Genomic DNA, 27919 nt, shown 5'->3' with positions numbered 1-27919 from the left:
AGCTGCTCTTGGTGGATTCCTGACTCACAGAAACTGTGTGGGATAACAATTGTTAATTTTTTAAAAGATGCTAAGTTTTGGGGGTAATTTCTTATGCAGCAGTAGAGAACTACTATAGCAGGAGCAATGTTCCTCAAAATGTGGACCTTATACCAACTACCTCAAAATCTCTTGAGTTGCTTGTTAAAAGTGTGGGTTCCAGGCCCCAACACAGTCAAGTGGATCAGAACATAGCAGTGTGATGCCTAAGAATCTGCATTTTGACAAGCTTCCCTAATAGTTTCCCTAATCACTTCCCTAATAGTTAAACTCTAAAGTTTCCCCAAACTTCAGGTATTTTGGTAGCACCCTAAATTTTTATTTGTTTGCCATATGTAGACTTTACTTTCACTATTTTATTCATCAACCTGTGGCACATAAATATTTTAAATGTTCTTTATAAAAACTGTTTTCACATGTAGAAAAAAACAATATTTTTCTAATATATGTGAAAATAAGTATCTACATATGATAATTAAAATGTGATAAATATTTATATCATATATCACCCCAAGTCATCTTGATTACATTCAGAGGTAAACATTCCATCCTTAGTGAAACACTGAGATAGAGAAAGAAAGAAAATGGCTGGCCAGGTGTGGTGGTTCATGCCTGTAATCCCAGCACTTTGGGAGGCCAAGGCGGGCAGATCATGAGGTCAAGAGATCGAGGTCATCCTGGCCAACATGGTGAAACCACATCTCTACCAAAAATACAAAAATTCACTGGGTGTGGTGGTGGGCACCTGTAGTCCCAGCTATTTGGGAGGCTGAGGCAGAAGAATTGCTTGAACCTGGGAGGTGGAGGTTGCAGTGAGCTGAGATCATGCCACTGAACTACAGCCTGGTGACAGGGTGAGATTCCATCTCAAAAAAAAAAAAATGGATTCTTATCACCTAGTAATAAGAATAGTTACAGCACCCCACATTTTTTCTTGGGAACTAGATCAGTTCTAAATGCTGGCTTCTGTATCATCTCCTTGTATTCTCATTACATTCATGGGCAGCAGATAGGGTAAGTTATAATTAGTGCCATTTTACAGATGAGAACATTGTAGGAACTTATCTAAGGTCACATGACTAGAACACAAGCCCTATCTCCTGTCTTCCCACCCAAACCTTTTTGGAAGATATGACATTCCTCTCTGGCCAAAATAAACCATAGAGAACTATAGGATAAGACACATAAAAATATAGAAGGTACACTATTGTAAAAGAATGTAACAAGACATGCAAATTAACTTGAAATGAATTATAGATCTACAATTAAAAGTTAAAACTGTAAAACTTTCTGAGGAAAACTAGGAGAAAAATCTTTGCAACCTTGGGGTAGACAAAGATTTCGTAGATAGATCACAAAAAGCACAAACTAGAAAAGAAAAAACTGATATATTGGATCTAATCAAAATTTTAAAATTTTCCTTTTCAAAAAACACTGTTAAGAAAACAAAAAGATAAGCCACAAAATGTTTATAATACATATATCTAACAAAGACTTGTATCCAGAATATGTAAAGAACTCTTGCAATTCAATAAGAAGAAAAACAATTCCCTCTGAACTGGCAAAATATCTGGACAGATACTTCACAATACAGTATATGAGAATGATCAGTAGGCACATGAAAAGATGGTCAACATCACTAGTCATCAGGGATACAAAAATTAACACCATTATATAATACCACCACACACCCATTAGAATGGCTAAAATTAAAGAAATTAATATCACTTGTTGGTGAGGATTTGGAGCAACTGGATATCATACGTTGCTGGCAGGAATGTAAAATAATATACTTTGGAAAACTATTTGGCGGATTCATATAAAGAGAAACATAAACTTACCATAATGATCCAACCATTCCTCTTCTAGGTATTTATTTATCCAAGAGAAAGGGAAATATAAGCCCACACAGACTGTTTGTTGAAACATTGCAGGTAAGTATTTTAATAAATAGCATTCATTGCTGAAGAAATGAATAACAATTGCAGCAAAAAAAAAAAATAGACTAGCAAAAAGCTTAAAAGGGAAAAAAAGCTTAAAAGGAAAATGTGTGCTATTTACAATAGCAATGACATGGATTCAACCCAAATGCTCATCAATGATAGACTGGATACAGACAACGTGGTACATATACACCATGGAATACTATGCAACCATAAAAATGAATGAGATTATGTCCTTGACAGAGACATGGATGGAGCTGATCCAGGAACAGAAATCAAACACCACATATTTACATGCTTACAATTGGGAGCTGCATGGTGAGAACACATGGAAACTGGCAGGTGGGGAGGGGGGCGGGAACCAACATACACTGGGGCCTTTGGAGGGGTGGGGGGAGGGAGAGCATCAGAAATAACAGCTAAAGAATGTTGGGCTAAATACCTAGGTGATAGGTTGATCTGTGCAGCAAACCACCATGGCATACTTACCTATGTAACAAACCTGCATATCCTGCACATGTACCTGGGAACTTAAAATAAAAGTGGAAGAAAAAAAGAAAATCTGAGGAATCAGATATTCAGGGGCTTTGAAAAATTCAGATGTAATTCTGAGTATCTAGAAGGACATACACATGTGCAGCACTCTCTACATGCTCAGGATAAACCTGAGAAGGCCCTAAATTCTCACATCTGGCTGACCTTGATGTTTGACACAAGCAGGAAGTGAAGCCTAAGGCAGAGTTTTCAGCTGACAGGCTGAGTGTTGAAGGTGTACCCCAACACACACGGCACTCCTTGGCAAAGACTGGAAGATTTACTGGTTCCTGGCAGTTCCAGGCATTTAAGGAAATCTCTATCCAATTATTAGCTGACCACTAAGCTATCTGAGTTTCCAGTGGCCACACCTGTAGGCCACTAACTGAGTTTATGGAATTAGTTCAGAAAAGCCATAAAACAGCAACTACAACAAGCAGCAGCAAAAACAAGCCCTGAGGAGGGAGGAGAATCTGATTTTCAGAGTTTCCATATTATATTATATAAAACGCTCAGCTTTCAATAAAAAATAATGACACATGTGAAGAAACAAAAAAAGTAAGGCCTATGCACAGGGGGAAAAACAGTAAAAATTGTGTTTGAGGAAGTCCAGACATTGAACTTATGAAACAAAGACTTTAAATATATTTTAAATATGATCAAAGGAATTTAGACATAAAGATCTAAGGGAAAGAATGAGAACAATGTCTCCCCAAATGGAGAATATTAATAAAGAGATAGAGATTATTAAAAGGAATGAAGTAGAAATTCTGAAGTTGAAAAGTAGAATAACTGAAATGAAATATTCACTAGAGAGCACAACAGCAGATTTGAACAGGTAAGCAAAGAATCAATGAACATGAAGATAGTTCCATTGAGATGAGGAACAGAAGGAAAAATAATTGAAGGAAAATGAACATAGGCTCAGAGACCTGTGGGACTCCATCAGGCATACCAATTTAGGCATAATGGTAATTCCAGAAAGAAAGCAGAAAAACAAAAGGGAAGAAAAAATACCTGAAGAAAAAAAGATGCCAAACTTCCAACATTTTATGGAAAACATTAATCTATACATCAAAGAAGCTCAATGAACTCCAAGAGAATATATTCAAAGAGGTCCACATCTAGACACATTCTATTTAAACAGTAGGAAGCCAAAGACAAAGAGAAATTTGAAAGCAGAGAGAAGCAACCCTCACATAAAAGGTATCCTTAATAAGACTGACAGCTAAATTCTCATTAGAAACCTTGGTGGTCCAAAGGTAGTAGAAGGACATATTCAAAGTATTAAAAAAAAACAAAGCTGTCAACCAATAATACTATATCTGGCAAAACTATTCTTTAAAAATGAAGGAGGAATTAAGACATTCCCAGATTCTTAAACAAAACAAAAAAACAGAGAGACTTGACACTAGCAGACTTGCCCTATAAGAAATACTAAAGGGCACCTGTAATCCCAGCACTTTGGGAGGCCAAGCAGGGTGGATCACCTCAGGTCTGGAGTTTGAGACCAGCCAGGCCAACATGGTGAAACCCCATCTCTATCCAAAATACAAAAATTAGCTGGGCATGGTTCACACCTGTAATCCCAGCTACTCAGGAGGCTGAGGCAGGAGAGTCTCTTGAACCCGGGAGGTGGAGGTTGCAGGGAGCTGAGATCACACCACTGCACTCCAGCCTGGGTGAAAGGGTGAGACTCCCTAAAAAAAAATAAATAAATAAAAAAAATAAAGAAATACTAAAAGGAACATTTTGGGCTAAAATGAAAGGGCACTAACAGTAATTCAAACCCACATGGGGAAATAAAGAGCATCAGTAAAGTTGGCTACATAGGTAAACATAAAAGAAAGTATAAATATATACATATTTTTTGAGACACGATCTCACTCTGTCACCCAAGCTTAAGTGCAATGGTGAAACCTTGACTCACTTCAGCCTTAACCTCCTGGTCTCAAGCAATCCTCCCACCTCAGCCTCCCAATTAGCTGGGTCTACAGCCATGGGTCACTATGCCCAGCTAATTTTGTTTATTTTTTGCAGAGATGAGGTCTCACTATGTTGACTAGGTCTGGAATTCCTGAGCTCAAGCAATTCTCACACCTAGGCCTCCCAAAGTGCTGGGATTACAGACATAAGTCATTGTGCCTGGCCCATGTATTTTTTGTATATAATTTTTTTGTGTATCTGATTTTAAAGACAACCACATAAAGCAATAATTATAAATTTATGCTGATGGGCACACAATGCCTAAAGATGTAATCTTAACAATAACAGCTTAAGGGGAAGTGAGATACATATGGCAATGTTTTTATATATTATTGAAATTAAGTTGGTATTAATCCAAACTAGATTGTTATAAATCAAAATGGTGGCTGGGTGTGGTGGCTCACGCCTGTAATCCCAGCACTTTGGGAGGCCAAGGGGGGCGGATCACTAGGCCAAGAGATCAAGACCATCCTGGCCAACATGGTGAAACCTCGTCTCTACTAAAAATACAAAAATTAGCTGGGCATGGTGGCACATGCCTGTAGTCCCAACTACTCAGGAGGCTGAGGCAGGAGAATCGCTTGAACCCGGGAGGCAGAGGTTGCAGTAAGCCGAGATTGCGCCACTGCACTCCAGCCTGGCAATAGAGTGAGACTCCATCTCAAAATAAATAAATAAATAAATAGATAAATAAATAAAATAAAATAAAATAAAATAAATAAACAAATTGAAATGGTAATGATAATCTCCAGGGCAACTACTAAGAAAATAACTCAAAAATATATAGTGAAAGAAAAGACAAAAGAAATAAAATGGTACACTAGAAAATATATATTGAACACAAAAGAAGACAGTAATGGAGGAGCTGAGGAGCAAAAAACACATGACATATTGAAAGCAAATAGTAAAATGTAAATCCTACATTATTGGTGATTACATTAATTTTTTACATTAAATTTGAGTGGATTATATTCTACAATTACAAGTCAGAGATTGGCAAAGTGAAAAAAAAAATCCAACTATATTCTATCTTCAGGAGTCTCATTTCAGATTCATAGACACAAATAGGTTAAAAGTAAATGGATGGAAAAAGTGGTATCATTCAAACAGCAACCAAAAGCGAGCTGAAGTAATTACACTAATATCAGACAAAATAGACTTTGAGACAAAAATTGTTACTCAAAACCAAAAAATCTTTACAATGATAAAAGAGCCAATTCATTAAGAAGATAAAACAATTGTAATCATACATGCACTTAACAATACAGGCCCAAAATACAATGAAAAAAAAAAGGACAGAATTAAAGGGAGAAATAGACAATTTAACAGTAATGGTTGGAGACTTCTATATCCTACTTTCAATAATGGATAGAACAACTAGACAGAAGATCAACAAGGAAATAGCAGACGTGAACAACACTATAAACTGTTTCTAACAGACATCTATGGAGCACATCACCCAACAGCAGCAGAATGCATTTTCTCTCTTTCTTTCTTTTTTAATAGAGATGGGGGTCTCACTATGTTGCCCAGGCTGGTCTTGAACTCATGAGCTCAAGCGATCCTCCCACCTCAGTCTCCCAAAGCATTGGGATTACAGGCATGAGCCACCACACCTGGCCTACAGAATATACTTTCTTCTCAAGTAGCTTATGAAACATTCCTCAAGATAGACCATATATTAGGCCACAAAATAAGCCTCAAAATTTAAAAGAATTGAAATCATATAAAATATGTTCTCTAACTGCAATGGAATGAAATTAGAAATCAATAACAAACAGGCATTTGGGAAATTTTATAGATATGTGGAAATTAAACAACACATTCCTGAATAGCCAATAGGTAAGAGAAACATTAACAAGGGAAATTAGAAAATTGAGTAAAAATAAAAACACGAGGTGCAAGTCACAATATTGTGGAGAGAAGACGACTATTCCTTTGATAACAACGACTCAGACACGTTGAGCTGTTTTTGTTTGATGAGCTTTTCCTTAGGTCTGGACAGGTTTACCAGCTTCTGAATCACCTCTTCCCCTTGTTTATGTTACGGCCCTCTGGGAACACATTATCTGAGGGATTAGGGTTTTACTGGGAGACTTTTGGAGTTTGTCGTTTGAGCAAGCTACGCAGTTTTTCTCTCTGCCCTTTTTGGCCTCCCTAGTTATTGTACTGATTAGACATCTTGTATTTTCATGGAGGGATGAGCTATGTGACCCAGCGACTCCTTAAAGTTGTGCACCTTTACATTATTTAACAAGGGCTTAACCTCTTAACCAAGCCTCACCTCTTTACCAGCTTCTGTGGCAAAGTCAAGAGGTACTTACCTGCTCCCAGCACAGTGCCAGGGATCTGGGAGTGACTCTAGATGGAAGTGCCATCCCATCAGCATGGCTAGCAGACTAGGGACTTTCCATCAGTGTTTTATTCCCCCACTTTTTTTTCTTTAAATCATGTGAAATTTGATCATACAAATTTGGTCATTCTTGTCATACCCAACTGAAACAGAGTCAAGAGGCCAGGGAGAAAAAGTACTCAGGGCACATAGCATTGCTCCAAGGCTATATTAATAATTCTCTGCAAGCCTGGCTGCTCAAACTGCCTGCTGTAACCTGAAACCAGTGTTACTAAAACAACCTGCTGTGACTCGAAGACTATTGTTACCCATCCCTGTCACTCACCAGTCAGAACTTGCCAGCTCCTCCAAACTTTACCAGTGCCAATGAACTTTCTTTCAAAATAACACGTAACATTTCTCCATTTTATAAAACCTCCAAACTTCGCTTGTTCTTTATACATACTGAAGACTACCCGGTCTATGGGTATGCCTTGAAGTATAATTCTTCCTTCTCAAATAACATGTTTTAAGTTTAGAGGTTCACCTCTATATTTTATTTGACTCTGACACTCCAACTTAAGTTTCAAAGAAAAAAAGACAAATCCATTTTTTGAATTTAAGTCCATGGGCTTCTTTTTAAAAAATTAAGTGCCATTTTCATAACTGGTAGAATACTGTCTTGATAAGAATAGGATTTAGAACACAGTTGATTGGGGGACTGCTTGTACATAGCACATGCTTTTTATTTTCAGTATTTCAGGCTAAGGGGCAGCTTGTCAGTCTCTATTCCAGTCTCCCTTAAAGTATTCACTTTTGTTTTAAGAATCTGAGGGGGGAAATCATGATGCATTGCTCTGGTGTGAAATAAAACCCATCTGGCTTTTGGCATGCCCCCATTTCCTAGACAGATGGATAACGTGGTGGGCTGGAGGCAACTGCCTTTAAAGTGTGCAATTTAATAGGGGTTTTTTAAAGTATATTCACAGGGTTGTGCAACTATCACATCTACTTTTAGGACATTTTTGTCCCTTCTAAAAGAGTCCTCATATGTATTAGCAGTCAATCTCCATCTCCCCCTCCACAACCCCATTCCTAAGCAACAACTGATCTACTCTCTGTCTCTATGGATTTGCCTATTCTGGATGTTGCATGTAAATGAAATCACACAATATGTACAACATGTGGCCTTCTATGTCTGGATTGTTTCACCTAACACAATGTTCTTAAGGTTCTTCCATATTACACCATGAATCAGTACTGCATTTCTTTTTTATTGACAAATAATATTCCATTGTATGGGTATACCACATTTTGTTTATCCATTCATATCATTTGATAAACATTTGACTTGTTTCCAATTTTTGGCTGTTATGAATAATAATGCTATGAACATTTAAATACAAGTTTTGCATAGAGCATTTATTTTGTTTTTTAGACAGTATCATTCTATCTCCCAGGCTGGAGTGCAGTGGCATGATCTTGGCTCACTGCAACCTCTGCCTCCTGGGCTCAAGCAACCCTCCTGCCTCAGCCTCCCAAGTAGCTGGGGTTACAGACACAAGCCACCATGCCCAGGTAATTTTTTTTTTTTTTGTAGAGACGGGTTTCACCATGTTGCCCGTGTTTTTTTTTTTGACAGAGTCTCACTCTGCCACACAGTTTGGAGGGCAGTGGCACAATCATGGCTCACTGTAGCTTTGACTGCCTAGGCTCAAGTGATCCTCCTACCTTAGTCTCCCAAGTAGCTGGGACTACAGATGCACACCATGACACTTGACTACTTAAAAAAAAATGTAGCGATGAAGTCTTGCTATGTTGTCAGGGCTGGTCTCGAACTCCTGAGCTCAAGCAATCCTCCTGCCTTGGCCTCCAAAGTGCTAGGATTACAAGCCTGAGTAATCACACCTCGTCTCTGCCTTCTGTTTCTATGAGTGACTACTTTTGAGACCTCATATAAGGGGAATCATGCAATTTTTTTTTGTTGTTACTGGCTTATCTCACTAAGCATGATGTTTTCAAGCCTCGTCCATATTGTAGCTTCTATTGGAACGTCATTCATTTGTATGGCTGAATGATATTCCATTGCATGGATAGACCACATTTTGTTTATCCATTCATCTATTGACGGACACATGGGTTGCTTCCACTGTTTGGCTATTGTGAATAATGCTGCTATGAACATTTGTTGTTCACGTTTTTGTTTGAGTCCCTGTTTTTAATTCTTTTTGTATATACCTAGGAGTGGAATTGCCAGATCATAGAGTAATTAATTCTATGTTTAACTTTGAAAGAAACTGTCAGTGGCAAATTTTAAAAGTGCTATATCTCATACAGCTGAATTGGAAGTGAAGATGATGTGCTCTGGAAAAAAACTGAGTTAAGTGAGTAAGAAAGTGGATCCAGCATGACAAAGACAATGCCATTGAGGACACATGTGTAGAGTTTGAATGAAACTGTTCCATAAAAATGATGGACAAAAGTAGCATTTGTAAATGGGTTGTTGTTTTATGTAATATGCCATTTTCAATGCATGTAGTCACATTAATAAATGAAAATTTTAAATAGACATTGAACATGTTTATCTAGTTCTATAAAATATACTATATTAAGATGGCTCAAAAGTATGTTTTTTTTAGTTTTTTAAATTAAACTTTTTATTTTGGAATAATTTTGGATTTACAGGAGAGTTGTAAAGACAGAACAGAAGGTTCTGGTATACCCTTTGCTCAGCATCCCCTGATTTTAAAAATACTGTATATATTTAAGATGTACAACTTGATGATTTGATATATGTGTACATTGTAAAAGAATCACAATCGGCCTGGCACGGTGGCTCACGCCTGTAATCCCAGCACTTAGGGAGGCCGAGGCAGGTGGATCATGAGGTCAGGAGTTCAAGACCAGCCTGGCCAAGATGGTGAAACCCTCTCTCTACTAAAAATACAAAAATTGGCCAGGCGTGGTGGCAGGTGTCTGTAATCCCAGTTAGTTGGGGGACTTAGGCAGAGAATTGCTTGAACCTGGGAGGCAGAGGTTGCAGTGAGCCAAGATAGCGCCACTGCACTCCAGCCTGGCGACAGAGTGAGACTCCGTCTCAATAAACAAACAAACAAACAAGCAACCTACCTTTTTGTGTGTGTGTCTGGTGAAAACACTTAGAATCTACCCTTTTAAGAAATTTCAAGTATCGTTACCTATAGTCACCATGCTGTACGTTAGATCTCCAGAATTTATTCATCTTGTATAAATGAAAGAAACTTTGTACACCTTGATCAAACATCTCCCTATATCCCCTTTCTTTCAAAAACTTGTTTTTAGATCTTGTATTAGGATCTTGCTTATAGTGGGAGTTTGACATATATTTGTTTCATACAATCATTTGCCATGCACATGAATATCCATCATCTTGTTTAATCCACACAATAGACCTGCAGGTTGGTATCTGTCTCTATTTTACAGATGATGCGACTGAGACTCAAAGAGGGAAAATAATCTGTCTACCATCACACAGGTAGTAAGTCACAGAGCTGAGTGTGTCTGACTCCAAAGCTGGTGCCCAGTACACAATGACTGACAGCTGGGCAGGGCGACAGGATTTTTGTAGGTGTGGGAAAGGTATAAAGTAGGTTCCCTGCCTTAATCTTACAGCGTAACTTGCAGGAAGAAGGTGAACATGTATTCAGTGGCAGAAAATATAGTTCAACACGTATTTCAATAATGATTACTGGAAATAAACTATTTGCTTGTTTAAGAATGTAGAGTGTTGTACAGATGGGAGAGGAGGGATTATGGGAGGGCTGGAGGACTCGGGGAACTTTCTCAGAGGCCTTAACAGATAGGGTACCATTAATGTTAATCAAAGGTTGCCCCTCTCACCCTACCTTCTAGGAACCGGCCCTACCCATAGCCCTGCCTCCTCAGCAGCTGTGTTCTCTGTTATGGACTGCCATATGCCCTGTCTGACAGAGTAGGAGCACCGTCATCTTGGACAAACACTGCCACTTTGTTCCAGCTCCCTTTCTAACCTCATGCATTTCAAGGAAATCACTTCTCTTCTAACAGTAAGCAGCCAGAAAGAGCAGACAGTAAAACACAGATAAGATAGCTCAGGCATGGAGGGAGGGTGGAAAGTCTCTTGGGTAACCACCAAACTTCACACTCATACAATGGGCCCTAGTAAAACAGTGTGCCCTAATAAGTACATTCCTTTCCCTTTAGGTGCACTAAGATAGGGAAGCTAAATGTACACTCAGGGGATATGCCTGTAGTGTCAGAGAGATGTATGGAAACAGACACAAAACTCTCCCTCCCAGATAAGCAAGACAGAGACACAGAAACATTCCAAGCCTGTGATAAGCTCTCCTGCCCTGAACCCTTAAAAACTTTTAGTCTGTCAGAGAGAGTGCCTCTGACCTAACTCAGCCAGAAGCCCCTCTCAGGTTTATTCTCCAAAATAAACTTGTCTTTGACAGTTGAACCACTTTTCATGTTTCTTTCCTCTTTCTTTAATTCTTACACTGACCGCAGGTCCAGAGCTAGACATCTGGACCAAGCTGCAGCCAGTATCTTTCTGTGAGAACTCTCCATGATCTATATAAACTGGCTTAAAAAGATGTACTGTGGCAATCAGAAGCTTCTCTTAGAAGGTAGGAAACTTGACATGATTCATAGCTGAGCTGAGCAGGAGTTGTAAAGATGCCATGTAATTGGGTAAGGACCACAACAAGCCAACATTTTAATTATACATCAATATTTTCAAACCCCAAGGACATTTGATATGGTTTGAATATTTGTCCCCTCCAGATCTCATGTTAAAATGTAATCTCCAGTGTTGGAGGTGGAGCCTAGTGGGAGGTGTTTGGATCATGGGGGTGGATCCTTCATGAATGGCTTAGCACCATTGCTGTGGTGATGAGTAAGTTCACAAGACATCTGATTGTTTAAAAGTGTGTGGTAGTTGGGTGTGGTGGCTCATGCCTGTGATCCCAGCACTTTGGGAGGCTGAGGGGGGTGGATCACCTGAGGTCAGGAGTTTGAGACCAGCCTGGTCAACATGGTGAAACCCCTCTCTACTAAAATTACAAAAATTAGCCAGGCGTGTTGGCACACACCTGTAATCTCAGCTACTCAGAAGGCTGAGGCAGGATAATTGCCTGAACCTGGTAGGTGGAGGTTGCAGTGAGCTGAGACCACACCATTGCACTCCAGTCTGGGCGACAAGAGGGAAACTACATCTCAAAACAAAAACAACAACAAAAAAAAAAAAACAGAAAAAAAAAAGGGTGTGGCACCTCCCCTCTCTCTGTCTTGCTCCCCTTCACCTTCCATCATGACTCTAAGCTTCCTGAGGCCCTCACCAGAAGCAGATGCCAGCGCCATGCTTCCTGTACAGCCTGCAGACTGTGAACCAATTAAATCTCTTTTCTTTATAAATTACCCAGTGTCAGGTATTCCTTTACAGCAATACAAAAATGGCCTAATAGAATATTCCTGCAACTCAACAGCAAAAATCCCCGAACAATTCAATTAAAAAATGAGTGAGGGGCTTGCACAGACATTTCCTCAAGGAAGATATGCCAGTGGCCAATAAGCACATGAAAAGAGGCTCAACATTGTTAGTTATTAGGGAAATGCAAATCAGACCACTCCACACCCACTGGGATGGCTATTATCAACAAGTGTTGAGGAGAATGTGGAGAAATTGGAATCCTTGTGCATTGCTGGTGGGAATGTAAAATGGTACAGCTGCTGTAGAAAACAGCTTGGCAGTTCCTCAAAAACTTAAACATAGTTACCATATGACTCAGCAACTCTTCTCCTATTTATATACTCAAAAGAATTGAAAACAGGGACTCAAAGGGATACACTGTAGACCAATGTTTATAGCAGCATTCTTCACAATAGCCAAAAAGGTGGAAACAACCCACGTGTCCATCAACAGATGAGTGGATTAACAAAATGTGCCATATACCTACAAAGAAATATTATTCAGTCATATAAAAGAATGAGGTTCTGATAGATGCTACAGCACAGATGAACCTTGAAAACATTATGTTAAGTGAAATAAGCCACATAAAAAGGACAAATATTGTATGATTCCACTCTTATCAGGTAACTAGAGTAGGCAAATTCATAGAAATAGGAAGTAGAATAGGCCTGGCACTGTGGCACTCACCTATAATCCCAGCACTTTGGGAGGCTGAGGCAGGAGGATTGCTTGAAGCCAGGAGTTCGAGACCAGCCTGAGTTAATAGCAAGACTCTGTCTCTACAGAAAAATAAATAAATAAAACTTAGCTGGGCATGGTGGCATGCATCTGTAGTTCCAGCCACTCCAGTGGCTGAGGCGGGAGGATTGCCCAGAAGGTTGAGGTTGCTGTGACCCGTGATTGCATCACTGCACGTCAACCTGGACAGCGGAGTGAGACCCTGTCTCTAAAAAATAAAAATAAAAAAGAAAGTAGAATAGAGGTTACCAGAGGCTGGGAGGAGGGAGGAACAGGGAGTTATTATTCAATGGGTAGAGTTTCTCTTTGGGATGATCAAGATCTGGAAGTCAATAGCGTGATGGTTATATAACATTATGAATATACTCTAAGCCACTAAATTGTACACTTCAAACTTTATGATACATAGTTAAGGACTGAATGTTTGTGTCCACCCCAAATGTATATGTTGAAGCCCTAACCCCATAATGTGTATTTGGAAATGGGGCCTTTGGGAAGTAATCAGGGTTACAGAAGGTCATGCAGGTGGGGCTGACATGATGAGATAGTGCCCTTATAAGAAAATATGCCAGAGAGCTTGCTTTCTCTTTATGCTTATGTGCCAAGGAAAGAGCATGTAAGCACAGAGAGAAGGTGGCCATCTGCAAGCTGGGAAGAGAGCCCTCACCAGAACCTAACTATACTGGCACTTTGATCTTGAACTTGTCAGCCTCTAGAACTGTTAGAAATGGATTTCTGGGCTAGGTGTAGTGGCTCACACCTGTAATCTCAACACTTTGGGAGGCCGAGGTGGGTGGATGGCTTGAACGCAGGAGTTTGAGACCAGCCTGGGCAACATAGTGAGACTCCTTCCCCAGAAAAAGTACAAAAATTACGTGGGCATGGTGGTGCGCACCTATGGTCTACTACAGGAGGCTACTCAGGAGGCTGAGGTGGAAGGATCACTTGAGCTTGGGAGGTTGAGGCTGCAGTGAGCCATGATCATGTCACTGCATTCCAGCCTGAGTGACAGAGACCCTATCTCAAAAAAAAAAAAAATTCTGTTGTGTAAGCCACCAAGACTATGATATTTTGTTATGGCAACTGACCTGGCTAAGACATATGTATTTACCACAATAAAAATTATTTTTAGGCCAGGTCTGGTGGCTCACAACTGTATCCCAGCACTTTGGGAGGCCAAGGCGGGTGGATCACTTGAGCCCAGGAGTTCGAGACCAGCCTGGGCAACATAGTGAAGCCCTGTCTCTACCAAAAATACAAAAATTAGCAAGGTGTGATGGCATGCGCCCGCAGTCCCAGCTACTCAGGAGGCTGAGGTGGGAGGATGGTTTGAGCCTGGGAAGTGGAGGTAGCAGTTAGCTGAGATTGCATCATTGCACTCCAGCCTGGGCAACAGAGCCAGACCATGTTTCAAAAAATTTATTTTAATTAAAAAATTATTTAAAAGAATCATGGTGGTAAGATGCACATGGTTTTAAAAATAAAATAGTACCAAAAATTTACAACTTAAAAAACCCTTCATGCCAGGGTCAGTGGCTCACACCTGTAATGCCAGCACCTTTGGCCAAGGTGGGAGGATCCCTTGAGCCCAGGAGTTTGAGATCAGCCTGGGCAATGAAGCAAAACTCCATCTCTACAAAAAATACAAAAATTAGCCAGGTGTGGTGGTGCACACTTGTAGTCCTAGCTACTCGGGAGGCTGAGGTGGGAGAATCGCTAGAGCTGGGCTGAGGCAGGAGGATTACTGTCCAGGCTGCAGTGAGCTGTGATCACACCACTGCACTCCAGCCTGGGTGACAGAGCAAGACCCTGTCAAAAAAAAAAAGTGGCAGTTCCACTTCCACCCACTCTCAGTCTTTTAGCTGCTTCTTTTAGTATCTACAGGCAAATTTCTATATGAGATACTCATATGGCTAGTTTTTGTTTTCTCAATTTTGGACATGTTCTGTTGATTTCCATAAACTTGAGGAGGATTTAGTTTTTCCCAATACCATCTATTTTTCTTATCCTTCATAGGCCAGCTAACATTTTAAGGTAGTAGAAAAGATATTGATTTGGGGGCTGGGGGGTGAAGAGAGCAACATAATGATAAGCACTGTATTAGTCAGAGCTCTCCGGATAGACAAAACCAACAAGATAAATAATATCTTCATATAATATAATATATTACATAGATATAAATATAAGGTATCTCTCATATAATACATGAAGGGATTTCTCTGGGGAATTGGCCAACATAATTAGGGAGGCTGAGAATTTCCATAACAGACCATTTGCAAGCTAGAAACCCTGGGATGCTGGGCCAAATTCAAGGGCCCAAAAACCCAAGGGGGCCACACATGTAAGTCTTGGTTTCTAAAGACTAGAGAGCCTGCAGTTCTGATGTCCAAGGGCAGGAGGAGAAACAGCTCCTGGAGAAAGAGATCAACTCACCTTTCCTCTGTTTCTGTTCTGTCTGGGCCTCTAGCTGATTTGATGGTGCTCATTCACACATCGAGGGCAGATCTTCCTGAACTTTGTCCACTCAGACTCACACAGCAATCTCCTCTTGAAACACCCTTACAGACACACCAAAAAATGCTGCTTTAGGCTGGTGTGGTGGTTCACGCCTGTAATCCCAGCACTTTGGGGGGCTGAGGCGGGTGGATCACGAGATCAGGAGATCGAGACCATCCTGGCTAACATGGTGAAATCCTGTCAATACTAAAAATACAAAAAATTAGCCCAGGGTGGTGGTGGGCGCCTGTAGTCCCAGCTACTCAGGAGGCTGAGGCAGGAGAATGGCAGGAACCTGGGAAGCAGAGCTTGCAGTGAGCTGAGATCGCGCCACTGCACTCCAGCCTGGGCGACAGAGCGAGACTCCGTCTCGGGAAAAAAAAAATGCTGCCTTACCAGTTCTCTAGGTATTCCTTAAACCCACCAAGTTGATACTTAAAATTAATCATTGTGGCCGGGCACGGTGGCTCAAGCCTGCAATCCCAGCACTTTGGGAGGCCGAGGCAGGTTGATTGCTTGAGCTCACAAGTTTGAGGCCAGCCTGGGCAACATGGTGATACCCCCTCTCTATAAAAAATACAAAAATTAGCCCGGCATGGTGGCGCACACCTGTAATCCCAGCTATTCGGGAGGCTGAGGTGGGAGGATGGCTTGAGCCTGAAAGGTGGAGGTGGCAATGAGCTGAGATCACACCACCACACTCCAGCCTGGATGATAGAGCCAGATCTTGTCTCAAAAAATAAAATTAAAATAAATTAATTTAACCATTGCAACAGCTAACACTTACTATGTGCCATCCAAGTGTGTGGTCCTTCACCTCCATTTTATCTTTGATTCTGACCACCACCCTATGAAGTAGTTATGGTTATTGATCCCCGTATTTCTGATGAGGAAATGCAAGCACGGAAAGTTAGACAACCTGCTCAAGGTTACCCTCCCAGGAAGAGGTGGAGCTGGGAAGAGAGTCCCCAGGACTGAGCCTGCTCTAACCACTCTCCAGTTCCAGGCTGCAAACTCCCTTTTTCCTTCGAAGGAACTTGACTTGGTCTCTGTTGAACATCAAAAAATACTGATTGGCCAGTCGCGGTGGTGATCACGCCTGTAATCCCAGCACTTTGGGAGGCCGAGGCAGGTGGATTACAAGGTCAGGAGTTCAAGACCAGCCTGGCGAAGATGCTGAAACCCTGTCTCTACTAAAAATACAAAAAAATTAGCCAGGCATGGTGGCGGGCACCTGTAATCCCAGGTACTTGGGAGGCCGAGGCAGAGAATTGCTTGAATCCGGGAGGTGGAGGTAGCAGTGAGCCGAGATTGCGCCATTGCACTCCAGCCTGGGTGACAGAGAGAGACTCTGTCTCAAAAAAAAAAAAAAAAAAATCCTGATTAAGGCACATGAGTAGAAGCTGAAATGTGATGATAAGGGGGCTATTTATTTATTTATTTATTTATTGAGACAGAGTTTCGCTCTATCACCCAGGCTGGAGTGCAGTGGCGCGATCTCAGCTCATTGCAACCTCTGCTTCCTGGCTTCAAGCGATTTTCCTGCCTCAGCCTCTCGAGTAGCTGGGACTACAGGTCTGTGCCACCACACCTGGCTAAGTTTTTTTATTTTTAAGTGGAGACGAGGTTTTGCCATGTTGGCCAGGCTGGTCTGGAACTCCTGACCTCAAGTGATCCATCCGCCTCGGCCTCCCAGAGTGCTGGGATTATAGGCGTGAGCCATGGTGCCCGACCCCTAAGAGGGCTGTTTAGAGTGAGCATAATGAATACTCATAGAGCCCTAGAGAGCCCCATCTGACACCAGGATTGAGGGAAAAGGGGTAATTAAAGCAAAAACCTTCAGAGACATTTGAATCCATAATCGAAAAGGTACCAGGTTGTCCAGCTCCCTTTCCCAGCTATGCAACGATGGGGATACTGACAAGTGTTTGGATTGGATGTCTTTAGATAAGTGTCCACCCTCTTAGCCAATCAGCTGTGGCCAGGAATCATGTGATACCAAATGTAGTGCACAGCAGGGATGGGGGAGAGATTCCTTTAGAAATAAGTGTGGGTGGGACAAATTGTGATTGACTCCAGTATGAGGCGAGAAGGAGCCATGAATAAGTTCAAACTATCATTGTGACAGACACATAGTTGTTGCTCCATTAATATTTACTAGATAAATAATACATTGGAGCTTGAGTACCACTGTATAATTGGTTTTCCCAACATTAGATTTGTTTAAAGTTATCCAATGTTTCAATAGTTCCAATTTCTCCTACTATACCCGCAATGGATGGTTTCTTTTGAGACACTCAGAAAGCCTAGCACTTAAGGGCGCAGGTTGTGGAGATAGGCTGCCGGGGTTTTAAGTCCAGATCAACTCTTTCCTGTCCTCATGACCTTGTGCAAGCAAATCTACCCTTCTCTGAGCCTTGTTTCCTCATCTTACAAAACAAGGATAAAAATCACACCTGCTCATAGGATTGTTGCAAAGATCAAGGGGACCATGGTGAAGTACATATCCGGGTGCCTGGCACACATTCAATTTTGGATTTTCAAGTCCTTTTATGGATTCGATGTGAGATTGTTTTCAGTTCTCAGATTGGTTTTCTTGTTCCCTCTTCCAACTTCCCCCACCCTTTGTCAACAATTAAAGAAAAAAAGAAAAAAAATGTTTCCTTCTTCCTTTAGTTCCTTGTAAGTGTCCATTCAACGGTCATTCTCATAGCTTTTGCCAGTTGCCATCATGGATCATCTTAGTAGTTTTCTGTTGTATAATTTTTCAGCTTTTCTTTTCATTTGTTCACACTTGATTAGGGGTTTCCACTTCGTGGTGCTGGGGAGCTTTAAAAAAATACCCTGAGGCCGGGCACAATGGCTCACATCTATAATCCCAGCATTTTGGGAGGCCGAGATGGGAGGATTGCTTGAGGCCAGGAGTTCTAGATCAGCCTGGGCAACAAAGCAAGACCCCATCTCTACAATAAATAAATTAGCTGGGTATGCTGGCATGAGCCTGTGATCCCAGCTACTAGGAAGGTTGAGGTGGGAGGATTGCTTTAGCCCAGGTGATTGGGGCTGTAATGAGCCATGATCATGCCACTGCAACTCCAGCCTGGGCAACAGAGCAAGAACTTGTCTCAAAAATAAATAAATAAATATTGAAAAAAATAAAAAATACCCAGGCTTGGCCTCCACCTCCCGAGAGTTGAGTTCAATTGGTTTGAAATGGAGCCAGGCAATTCTTATATGCAGCCTGAATTGAGAACCATTTATTCAACAAATATTTATGGGGTACTTTCTATGTGCCAGACACTGTTCTAGTACTTGGGACACATCAGTGAAACCTCATGGAGCTTAAGTTCTAAAGGGGTCAGAAATTCTAGTGAGAGGTGGCCTAGGGGAACCATTAAACTATCTAGGATCTTGAAGGCAGAGACTTTATTTTATTCATGTTTTTATTCCCCAGGGTCAGGGCTGTAGAATTCACCCAATAACGCTTGTTGAAAGAATGAGTGATCTTTAGCCTTCTCATAACTAATTTACATTTTTCTTTTCTTGATTCATTTCACTAGACCCTTAGCTCCACGATGACAATGACAGGTCGAATTTGTTCTGTCATACCCCCAGTGCCTATTACAGTGCCTGGCACATAGGTGCTCAGTAAACCGTACTTAAATGCATGCCTGTATTTGTTACAACAGCCTGGGTTTCAAGAGTGTTATACGGATAACATTAATGAATCCACGCAAATAAACATTTAGACACGCATCGTCAATCAAAGGGTGCTCACTGGTACCCGGACAACCATGTCACAGACTGGTGTGCCCTATAGGCATCCCAGTGATACACCATCAGCCAGAGAGCCTGTGAACTCCTCCTAGCAGAAGGGCTCTCCCTGCCCCCTCTCCCCGCAGCTCGCTCTGCCCTCCGCCTCCTCTTCTCCGCCCACTCTCGCCGCGGTCTCCTGGCGGCGGAGGCTTTGTCTCGTGGGCTGGTCCCCAGCGGCTCCCTCCCCGAACAGCTGCTGCTCCAGGGAGGAAGCGGCGCGGGTGCTGTCCAGCATCCCGGTGCTGAAAACCGGAGGGCTCGTCATCCACCACTACCATGTAAGGGCCATGAGAAGGGCTCATCCTGGCGCAGAGCGGACATGGAGGAGGACTTATTCCAGCTAAGGCAGCTGCCGTGAGTATCATGGGGGCGAGCAAGAGGCAGACAGGCTTTCTTTTAAAAAACGAAAACCTGCAAGGGGGGTGGGGGGCGTACATCTCTGCATGGTTTCTTGAATTTAAAGGGAACTGTTTCAGAGGAAGGAATTAGGGCCTGGAGGAGACAAGCCATTTTCTTTCCCCAGCAGCCCAGCCTCTGTATCTCTGACTCAGTTCCATTTATCAGATCTGTCAGGACCTTATGGGGGAACCACGGGGGTTATGATTCCCCTTTTAATTGCTCTCAATCCTAAAAGGATTTTGAGATGTGAGCTTTAAGAAAGCATTAGCTGCTGTTTTGAAATGTGGACAGAATTGGTGAGTCTATGCAATGACATCGGTCCTTTCCAGCCCTAATCCTATGCTGTGAAATCCATAATTTTTCTGCAAGGTCTTTTGGAAGGGAATGATACTGATGCTGCAAACTGGCTGATAAAAAAACTGGGATGCCTTCCTAGAGGAGAGGGTTGGGCAAAGTCCTGTTGTTTATGAAGTGTGTGAATGACAGGGCTGTGCACGGTCGGTGAAACCTCTTGCCTTCTTCTGAATGAAAGGTTTTTGTAGCAGCTAGCTAGAGTGAGACTCACTGTCAGAACATCAGGAATATACTGCTTTGAGGATGGCGATTTTTAAGAAAAACCAAATTTGCTCTGAGAATCTGGGGGAAATATCAAGCAACCGAAAGGACAGGGGCCTTGTAGAGGGGCTTACAGATTTTTCCTACCACAAGCAGATAGTGATTTGTTAAGTAAATTCCAAGAGTATGAGAGGGGTCATTAAAAAGAACATTGGTGGGGCAGGGGTTGTTTTAATTTTTAGAAGCACTAGCCATTTGAGTGGTAAGAGTAGATTCCCTTTGGGACTGTTAGAAAGGATAAATTATAGTTAGTGTGTGTGTATTTTCTTGATTTTAAAAATGGTGGATTATTTTTTTCTATAATCTACTGAGGAATTCTCCCGAGTGACTTTTAGTGTGACTGATACAGTTCTCTGAGGCTGTGAGTACTGAAGGGGATTGTAATGTTTACTTTTCAATCAGAGTAAAATTAGTTTTCACCAAAATTTTTAAGTAATTTAAAATTTGCTTTAAAGCTTTTACTAATTGATCCACAAACAGCATATCTGATTATGTAATACAGCATTATTTCACAAATGCTAGAGGATGTTCAGTAATAATATCCAGACGTAGATATAACAGTACATAAAAATGTAAAGGTCTGATTACAAATTTCCCAAGGAAAACATACAACTTTTATTGAGAATAAATATCATGTTCAAAAATAAAACGATTACCCCCAATAAAAAATAATTTAATATCAGAAATGTGAACTTTGGTACTCAGAATAAGACTACATATTGGAACTGTGGTTTTCCTGGGATAAATTTTTCAATAATGTCAGAGGATGTGAACTTTTCAAAGATTCATGTGTATATGAACTTTGCAAAAGGGTCATGTATATTTAATCTACTAATATATAGACCTGACATTATCATGACAATTCCTTCTTCATTAAAAAAAGCAAAAATAGGAAGTTTTCACTTATTTAAATGTAAAAATTTAGGTTTTTATAGGAATATAATACAAGGTACCAATAAATAAAGGTAAATAAAGTTCAAAGAGAAGCACAAGAATAAAGAGTAAGTCTCCTTTCTTTTCAAACCCCAGTTCTATTCCCCAGAGTTAAGTTTCTTGATTATTCTTTCTGGTGCTTAATAGGCATAAATACATATATTATCTATTAGGCCAAATTGTGTACTGGTTAAGTACATTATCTCTTGAATCAGACATACTTGGGTTCAAATCCTTACTATGCCACTTCCTGGCTGTGTGACTTTAAGCAAGTGACTTAACCTTTCTGAGACTCAGTTTCCTTAGCTACACAATGAGGATCATAACAGTACTTAATTCATAAGGTTATTGTGAAGATCAAATGAGATAATGTATGCCAAATGCTGGGCAGACACAAAGCACTCAATGCATATTAGCTATTACTATTATTACATCAGAAAAATCATTTATATAAACAAAATATGTAGGTTTACTATACTGGACTCCCTCAAAATCTTAATCTGCAAACCCCAAATGACATTTGAATGAAGTCAAAATTAGCCCTGAAATGTGTTGACCTCAATTTCTAAAAAAAGAGTAAGCTAAAAGGAATGGCCACATGAATCTGAGTGGGTTACAAATCACGATTTAGATGTTTTTTCAACCACACCCTTCGTATATTATGCACAGATTGCAGGCAGCAGATTTCCCGAGAGCAATATGGCTAAAAAAAAAATTCAGAGTGCCTTGTAGAGGGTTGGCAAGAGTGGACTTTGGAATAGGCTCAGTCCCGTGGGAGGCCAAGTGTTAGCAGATTATAAGCCACTAAGTAGTTTACATGGTTGGGGAATGGGGAAAGGGAGTGAGGGAGTCTAAGAAACAGTCCTTCCTCACACTTGAAGGAACCCTCACACAGCTCTGGGGTGGTTCATTTGAGACCACAAAAGACCATTGTTTTTCACATGCTGTCCACTCTGGGACAGCACCACATAGAGGAGATTTGGGAGGCTGAGAGTTTGCATCCAGTTCTGCCTTTTTGTGTGACCTTGTGCAAATCAGACTTTTCTAGGTCTGTTCTTTCTAGGATGATTTCTTGAAAGCAAGTTTGCAGACACTGATTGATCGATTCATTCATTCATTCATTCATTCATCCATTCGTTCACTGATTTACTTAGATACCATCCTAGGTACGAAGGACTCTACAGCTGAGTAAGGTAGAATGGTTCTTGCGCTTAAGCACCTCACAATCTAGAGCTGCAATGTCCAATAGTACATTTAGCCACTAGCTACATGTGGCTATTTAAATTTAAACTTAAATGAATTTAAAGTATGCATTTTGTACATGAAATAATTTATATAGTATAATATACAATATAAAATGTATATATAATATACAATAGAAAATATGTGGCCGGGTGCAGTGGGTCATGCCTATAATCCCAGCACTTTGGGAGACCGAGGTGGGTGGATCATTTGAGGTCAGCAGTTCGAGACAAGCCTGACCAACATGGTGAAACACTGTCTCTACTAAAAATACAAAAAAAATTAGTCAGGCATAGTGGCACATCCCAGCTACTTGGAAGGCTGAGGCAGGAGAATCTCTTGAACCTGGGAGGCAGAGGTTGTGGTGAGCAAAGATTGTGCCACTGCACTCCAGCCTGGGCAACACAGTGAGACTCTGTCTCAAAAAAAATGTGTGTGTATATATATAAAATGTAAAATTTTTAAAAAATCTGTCCCTCAGTCATACTAACCACATTTCAAATACTCAATAGCTACACGTGGCTAGTGGCTACTATATTGGACAGCATATGTGTAGGCCAGCAGTCCCCAACATTTTTGGCTCCAGGGACTGGTTTCTTGGAAGACAATTTTTCCATGGATGGGGGTGGTTAGGTAGGGGGATGGGGTTGGGGTTTCAGGATAAAACCATTCCACCTCAGATCTTCAGGCATTAGATTCTCATAAGGAGCCTGCAACTTAGACCCCTTGTGTGTCAGTTCACAATAGGGTTCACGCTCCTATGAGAATCTAATGCCGCTGCTGATTGACAGGAGGTGGAGCTTGGGCGGTAATGCTCACTCGCCCAAGGCTCACTGTGCAGCCCGGTTCCTAACAGGCCAGAGACCGTTACGGGTCCTTGGCCCAGGGATTGGGGACCCCTGGTCTAGGACATTTCCATAATTGCAGAAAGTTTTATTGGACCGCACTCGTTTGGTAGGAGGGAGGACACTGAACACACCATTGCAAATAATTATGAGAATTGTCTTAAGTGCTATCAAGAACTACTGCAAGCCTGGGGAATATATTGAGACCTGTTTCTACTAAAAAATTTTTTTTCTTAATTAGCCAGGTCTGGTGGCTCATGCCTGTGGCCCCAACTACTAGGGAGGCTGAGGCAGGAGGATTGCTTGAGCCTGGGGGGTCAAGGCTGCAATGAGCCATGATCGTGACACTGCACTCCAGCCTGAGCGACAGAGTGAGATCCTGTCTCAAAAAAAAAAAAAAAAGAACTAATGCAGGGTACAGGTAAGGAGACTAGTTTTAGATGGGAGGTGGGTATCAGGGAAGGCTTCCCTGAGGAAGTGACATTTGACCTGATCCTCTGGAGATATGATTTCAGGAAAAAGAGAGAGGATTAAGAACATTCCAAGAAGAAGAAACTGTATGGGTAAAAGCCCTGAATTGGGAAAAAAGCTTGGTGTGTCTCAAAATCAGCCAAAAGATCATTAATGAACAAGTGGCTTGAGGGGAAACTGCTGAGGATAACAGGGAGTAGGCCATCCAGGGTCTTGTAGTATATGACAAGGAGTTGGGACATCATCCTGCATTTGCTGAATCTACTGTCTCCTTTCTTACAAACCCTGTCTTTCAAGATTGAGTTTGGGTCCACCATTTTAATAAATCTGCCCCTGACTTCTGCTGGTCTTAATCAATAGCAGAGGTAAAAATGTAGAAACTGACTCAGGCAGATCTGGGTTCAAACTCTGGCTCTGGCCCTATCTGGGTGGCCTCGGGCCAAAGCCTTCTTCTCCCCAAGGCTGAGTGCCTATCGGTGAAGTCAGAACAGTGATAATACCTGCAGGGCTGTTGTAAGGATCAGAGAGATAATCACTGGGAAGCTCTCAGCACAGTGCCTGGCTTTGAGTATGGGCTCAATTTGTGATGCTGGTATTGTTTTCCTCCACTCAGCATTCATTTCCCTGATATTCCAACTTATTAGGTAGTAGGAGCGCCTGGAAGCCACATTCTCCTGTGCAAAACACTAAGAAGATGTCTGGTGTGGTGTGAGAGCACATGTCTGAACTTGAACTCTTCGTCCGTCCTCCACCTGCTCCTCTTGCAGCCTCCCCCATCTCAGTTGATGACAACCCCATTTGTCCCATTTGGCCAGAAACTTTGGAGTCAAGTTAGACTCCCCTCTTCCTCCCATTTCACTTTTCGGTTTTGTTTTGTTTTGTTGAGACAGAGTCTCGCTCTGTTGCCCAGGCTGGAGTGCAGTGGTGTGATCTCAGCTCACCGCAACCTCTGCCTCCCAGGTTCAAGCGATTATCATAGCCACCCCTGTAGCTGGGATAACAGGCATGCACCACCATGCCCAGCTAATTTTTGCATTTTTTTGTAGAGATGGGGTTTTGTCATGTTGGCCAGGCTGGTCACCTGGCTCCAAGTGACCCTCCCGCCTTGGCCCCACAAAGTGCTGGGATTACAGGCATGAGCCACCACGCCTGGCCCCATTTCACTTTCAGTCCATCAGGAAATCCTTTGGTCCTGCCTTCAACTTAACACCCAGACTCCCACCCCTTCTGCTGCAATCCTCTGGTTCAAGTCTCCATCCTCTCTCACTGGGATTGATTGCAATGATGTCTGTGCTGGTTTTCCCGCTACTGCCCTTGCCTCCCTATAGCCCATTCTCAACCCAGCGGCCAGAAGGATTCTTTAAAAGTCAGATCATGTCCTTCCTTGGCTCAAAACTCTTCTATGGTTCCCATCTCACCTCATCTCTTTCACTATCCTACCTATTCATGCTGCTGCCTCCCTGCTGTTCCTCAGCCATGCCAGCCAGGCTCCTGCCTCAGGATCCACCCCCTAGAAAGCTCTTCTCCAAGGTATCTGCTTCACTCTCATAGTCTCAAATACCACCTTCTCACCAAAGCTTACCCTAATAACTCTCTTTAAATTTGCAGCCCTCTCATATACCCATTAGGATGGCTACTATCAAAATGAAAAATACCTGAGCTGGGCACGGTGGTTCAAGCCCGTAATCTCAGCACTTTGGGAGGCCAATGCGGGAGGACTGCTAGAAGCCAAGAGCTGTGAGACCAGCCTGGGCAACAAAGCAAGACCCCGTCTCTACCAAAAATTTTGAAAAACTAGCCAGCCATGGTGGTGCGTGCCTGTAGTCCCAGCTACCTAGGAGGCTGAGGAGGGAAGATTGCTTGAGCCCAGGGTTTTGAGGCTGCAGTGAGCTATGAATGTGCCACTACACTCCAGCCTGGGTGATAGAATGAGACCCTGTCTCAAAAAAGAAAGAAAGACCAAAAAAATCAGAAAATAACAAATGTTGGTGAGGATGTAGAGAAATTGGAACTTTTGCACACTGTTGGTGAAATATAAAATAGTGTAGCCATCATGGAAAACAGTATGGCAGTTCCTCAAATGTAAAAATAAAAATAATGCCATGTGACCCAGTAATTCCACTTCTGGTTATAGATGCAAAATAATGGGAAGCAGGGTATTGAAGAGATATTTGTACTTCTATGTTCACAGCAGCATTATTCACTATAGCCATACATGAAAACCCATGCCCATGGACTGACGAATGGATGAATAATATTCCATTGTGCAATATTGCTAAAATCTCTTCTCTTAGCAATTTTCAAGAAACAAAATGTGGTCTATCCACATTTGGAATATTATTCAGCCTTAAAAAAGGAAGGACATTTTGCCCGGGTGCAGTGGCTTATGCCTGTAATCCCAGCACTTTGGAAGGCCGAGGCACTTTGGAAGGCCACGCAGGAGTTCAAGACCAGCCTGGCCAACATGGTGAAACCCAGTCTCTACTGAAAATACAAAAATTAGCCAGGTGTGGTGGCATGCACCTGTAATCCCAGCTACTTGGGAGGCTGAGGCACGAGAATCGCTTGAACTTAGGAGATGGAGGTTGCAATGAGCCGAGATCGCACCGCGGCACTCCAGCCTGGGCAACAGAGTGGGACTCCATCTCAAAAAAAAAAAAAAGGAAGGAAATGTGGGCAGCCCTACAATGCAGATGAAGCTTGCAGACATTGTGCAAATAAAGCAGTCACAAAAAGACAAATACAGCATGATCCCACTTACATGAGGTGCCTAGAGCAGTCAAATCCATAGAGACAGAAAGTAAAATGGTGGTTCCAGGAACTCGGTGGTGGGGGGAGAGGGAATGGGGAGTTGGTGTTTAATGGTACTGAATTTAAATTTAAATTTTGCAAAATGAAAAGAGTTCTGCAGATGTATGGTAGTGATGATTGTACAACAATGTGAACGTGCTTAATGCCAGAGAACTGTATACTTAAAAATGGTTAAGATTGGGCTGGGTGCAGTGGCTCACGCCTGTAATCCCAGCACTTTGGGAGGCTAAGGCAGGCAGATCACTTGAGGCCAGAAGTTCGAGATCAGCCTGGCCAACATGGTGAAAACCGTCTCTACTAAAAATGCAAAAATTAGCCAGGTGTGGTGGCATGCACCTATAATCTCAGCTAGTCAGGAGGCTGAGGCATGAGAATCACTTGAACCTGGGAGGCGGAGGTTGCAGTAATCAAAGATCGTGCTACTGCACTCCAGCCTGGCTGACAGAGTGAGACTCTGTCTCAGAAAAAAAAAAAAAAAAAAAAAAGGTTAAGACGGCAAGTTTGATGTTATGTGTATTTAATCATAATTGGAAAAAAAGCTGCAGCCTTCTTCCTCTATCCTCCAATACCATATTCTCCTTTTTCTTTTTTTCATAGCACGTATCATCTGCTAATAAACTCTATAATTTGCTTATTTATTGTGTTTAGTGTTTGTCTTCCCTCATGAGAGTTTCACAAGGGTGGGATCTGATGTATCCTAAGTGTGTGGGATATTACTGTCAGTTTCACCTACTACTGGATTCCAGTGTAGACCAATATAGACAGGCCAAATGATTAGGAACACTTCATGAATGAAAAACCAGAAAAATCTGTCCGTCGGCTGTGTTATTTTCCCTGACAGTGGGACCACTATTAAGTTTTAGCAACTGTGTAGCCCAGTCTACCTGGAAAGACCAGACATAGCTTTATTTCTTCATGTCTATTTTCTGCTTCCCCATATTCCTTTTTTAAGACAGGCTCTCACTCCAGTTGCCCAGGCTCGAGTGCAGTGGCACAATCATGGCTCACGGCAGCCTCAACCTCCTGGGCTCAGCTGATTCTTTCACCTCAACCTCCCCAGTAGCTGAGACTACAGGCACATGACACCACGCCTGGCTCATTTTTTATATTTTTGGTAGAGACGAGGTTTCACTATGTTGTCCAGGCTGGTCTCAAACTCCTGGACTCAAACAATCCACCTGCTTTGGCCTCCCAAAGTGCTGGGATTACAGGCTTGAACCACCATACC

General features: G+C 41.9%; 1 protein-coding gene across 1 annotated transcript in view; it reads left to right on the top strand.

Moving 5' to 3' along the window:
• The first annotated feature begins 19409 nt into the window (after positions 1-19409).
• SVOP (SV2 related protein) overlaps positions 19410-27919 on the top strand; it is a 111077-nt gene continuing 102567 nt past the window's right edge. The window contains exon 1 of the mRNA XM_031000949.3: positions 19410-19729. Within this exon, the coding sequence (XP_030856809.1) occupies positions 19695-19729 (35 nt within the window). The 5' untranslated portion in view covers positions 19410-19694. The remainder of the gene's footprint in view (positions 19730-27919) is intronic.

The sequence above is a fragment of the Gorilla gorilla genome, chromosome 10 (assembly GCF_029281585.2).
Source record: "Gorilla gorilla gorilla isolate KB3781 chromosome 10, NHGRI_mGorGor1-v2.1_pri, whole genome shotgun sequence".
Taxonomy (NCBI): Eukaryota; Metazoa; Chordata; class Mammalia; order Primates; family Hominidae; genus Gorilla; species Gorilla gorilla.
This window is presented reverse-complemented; position numbering and strand designations above follow the sequence as displayed.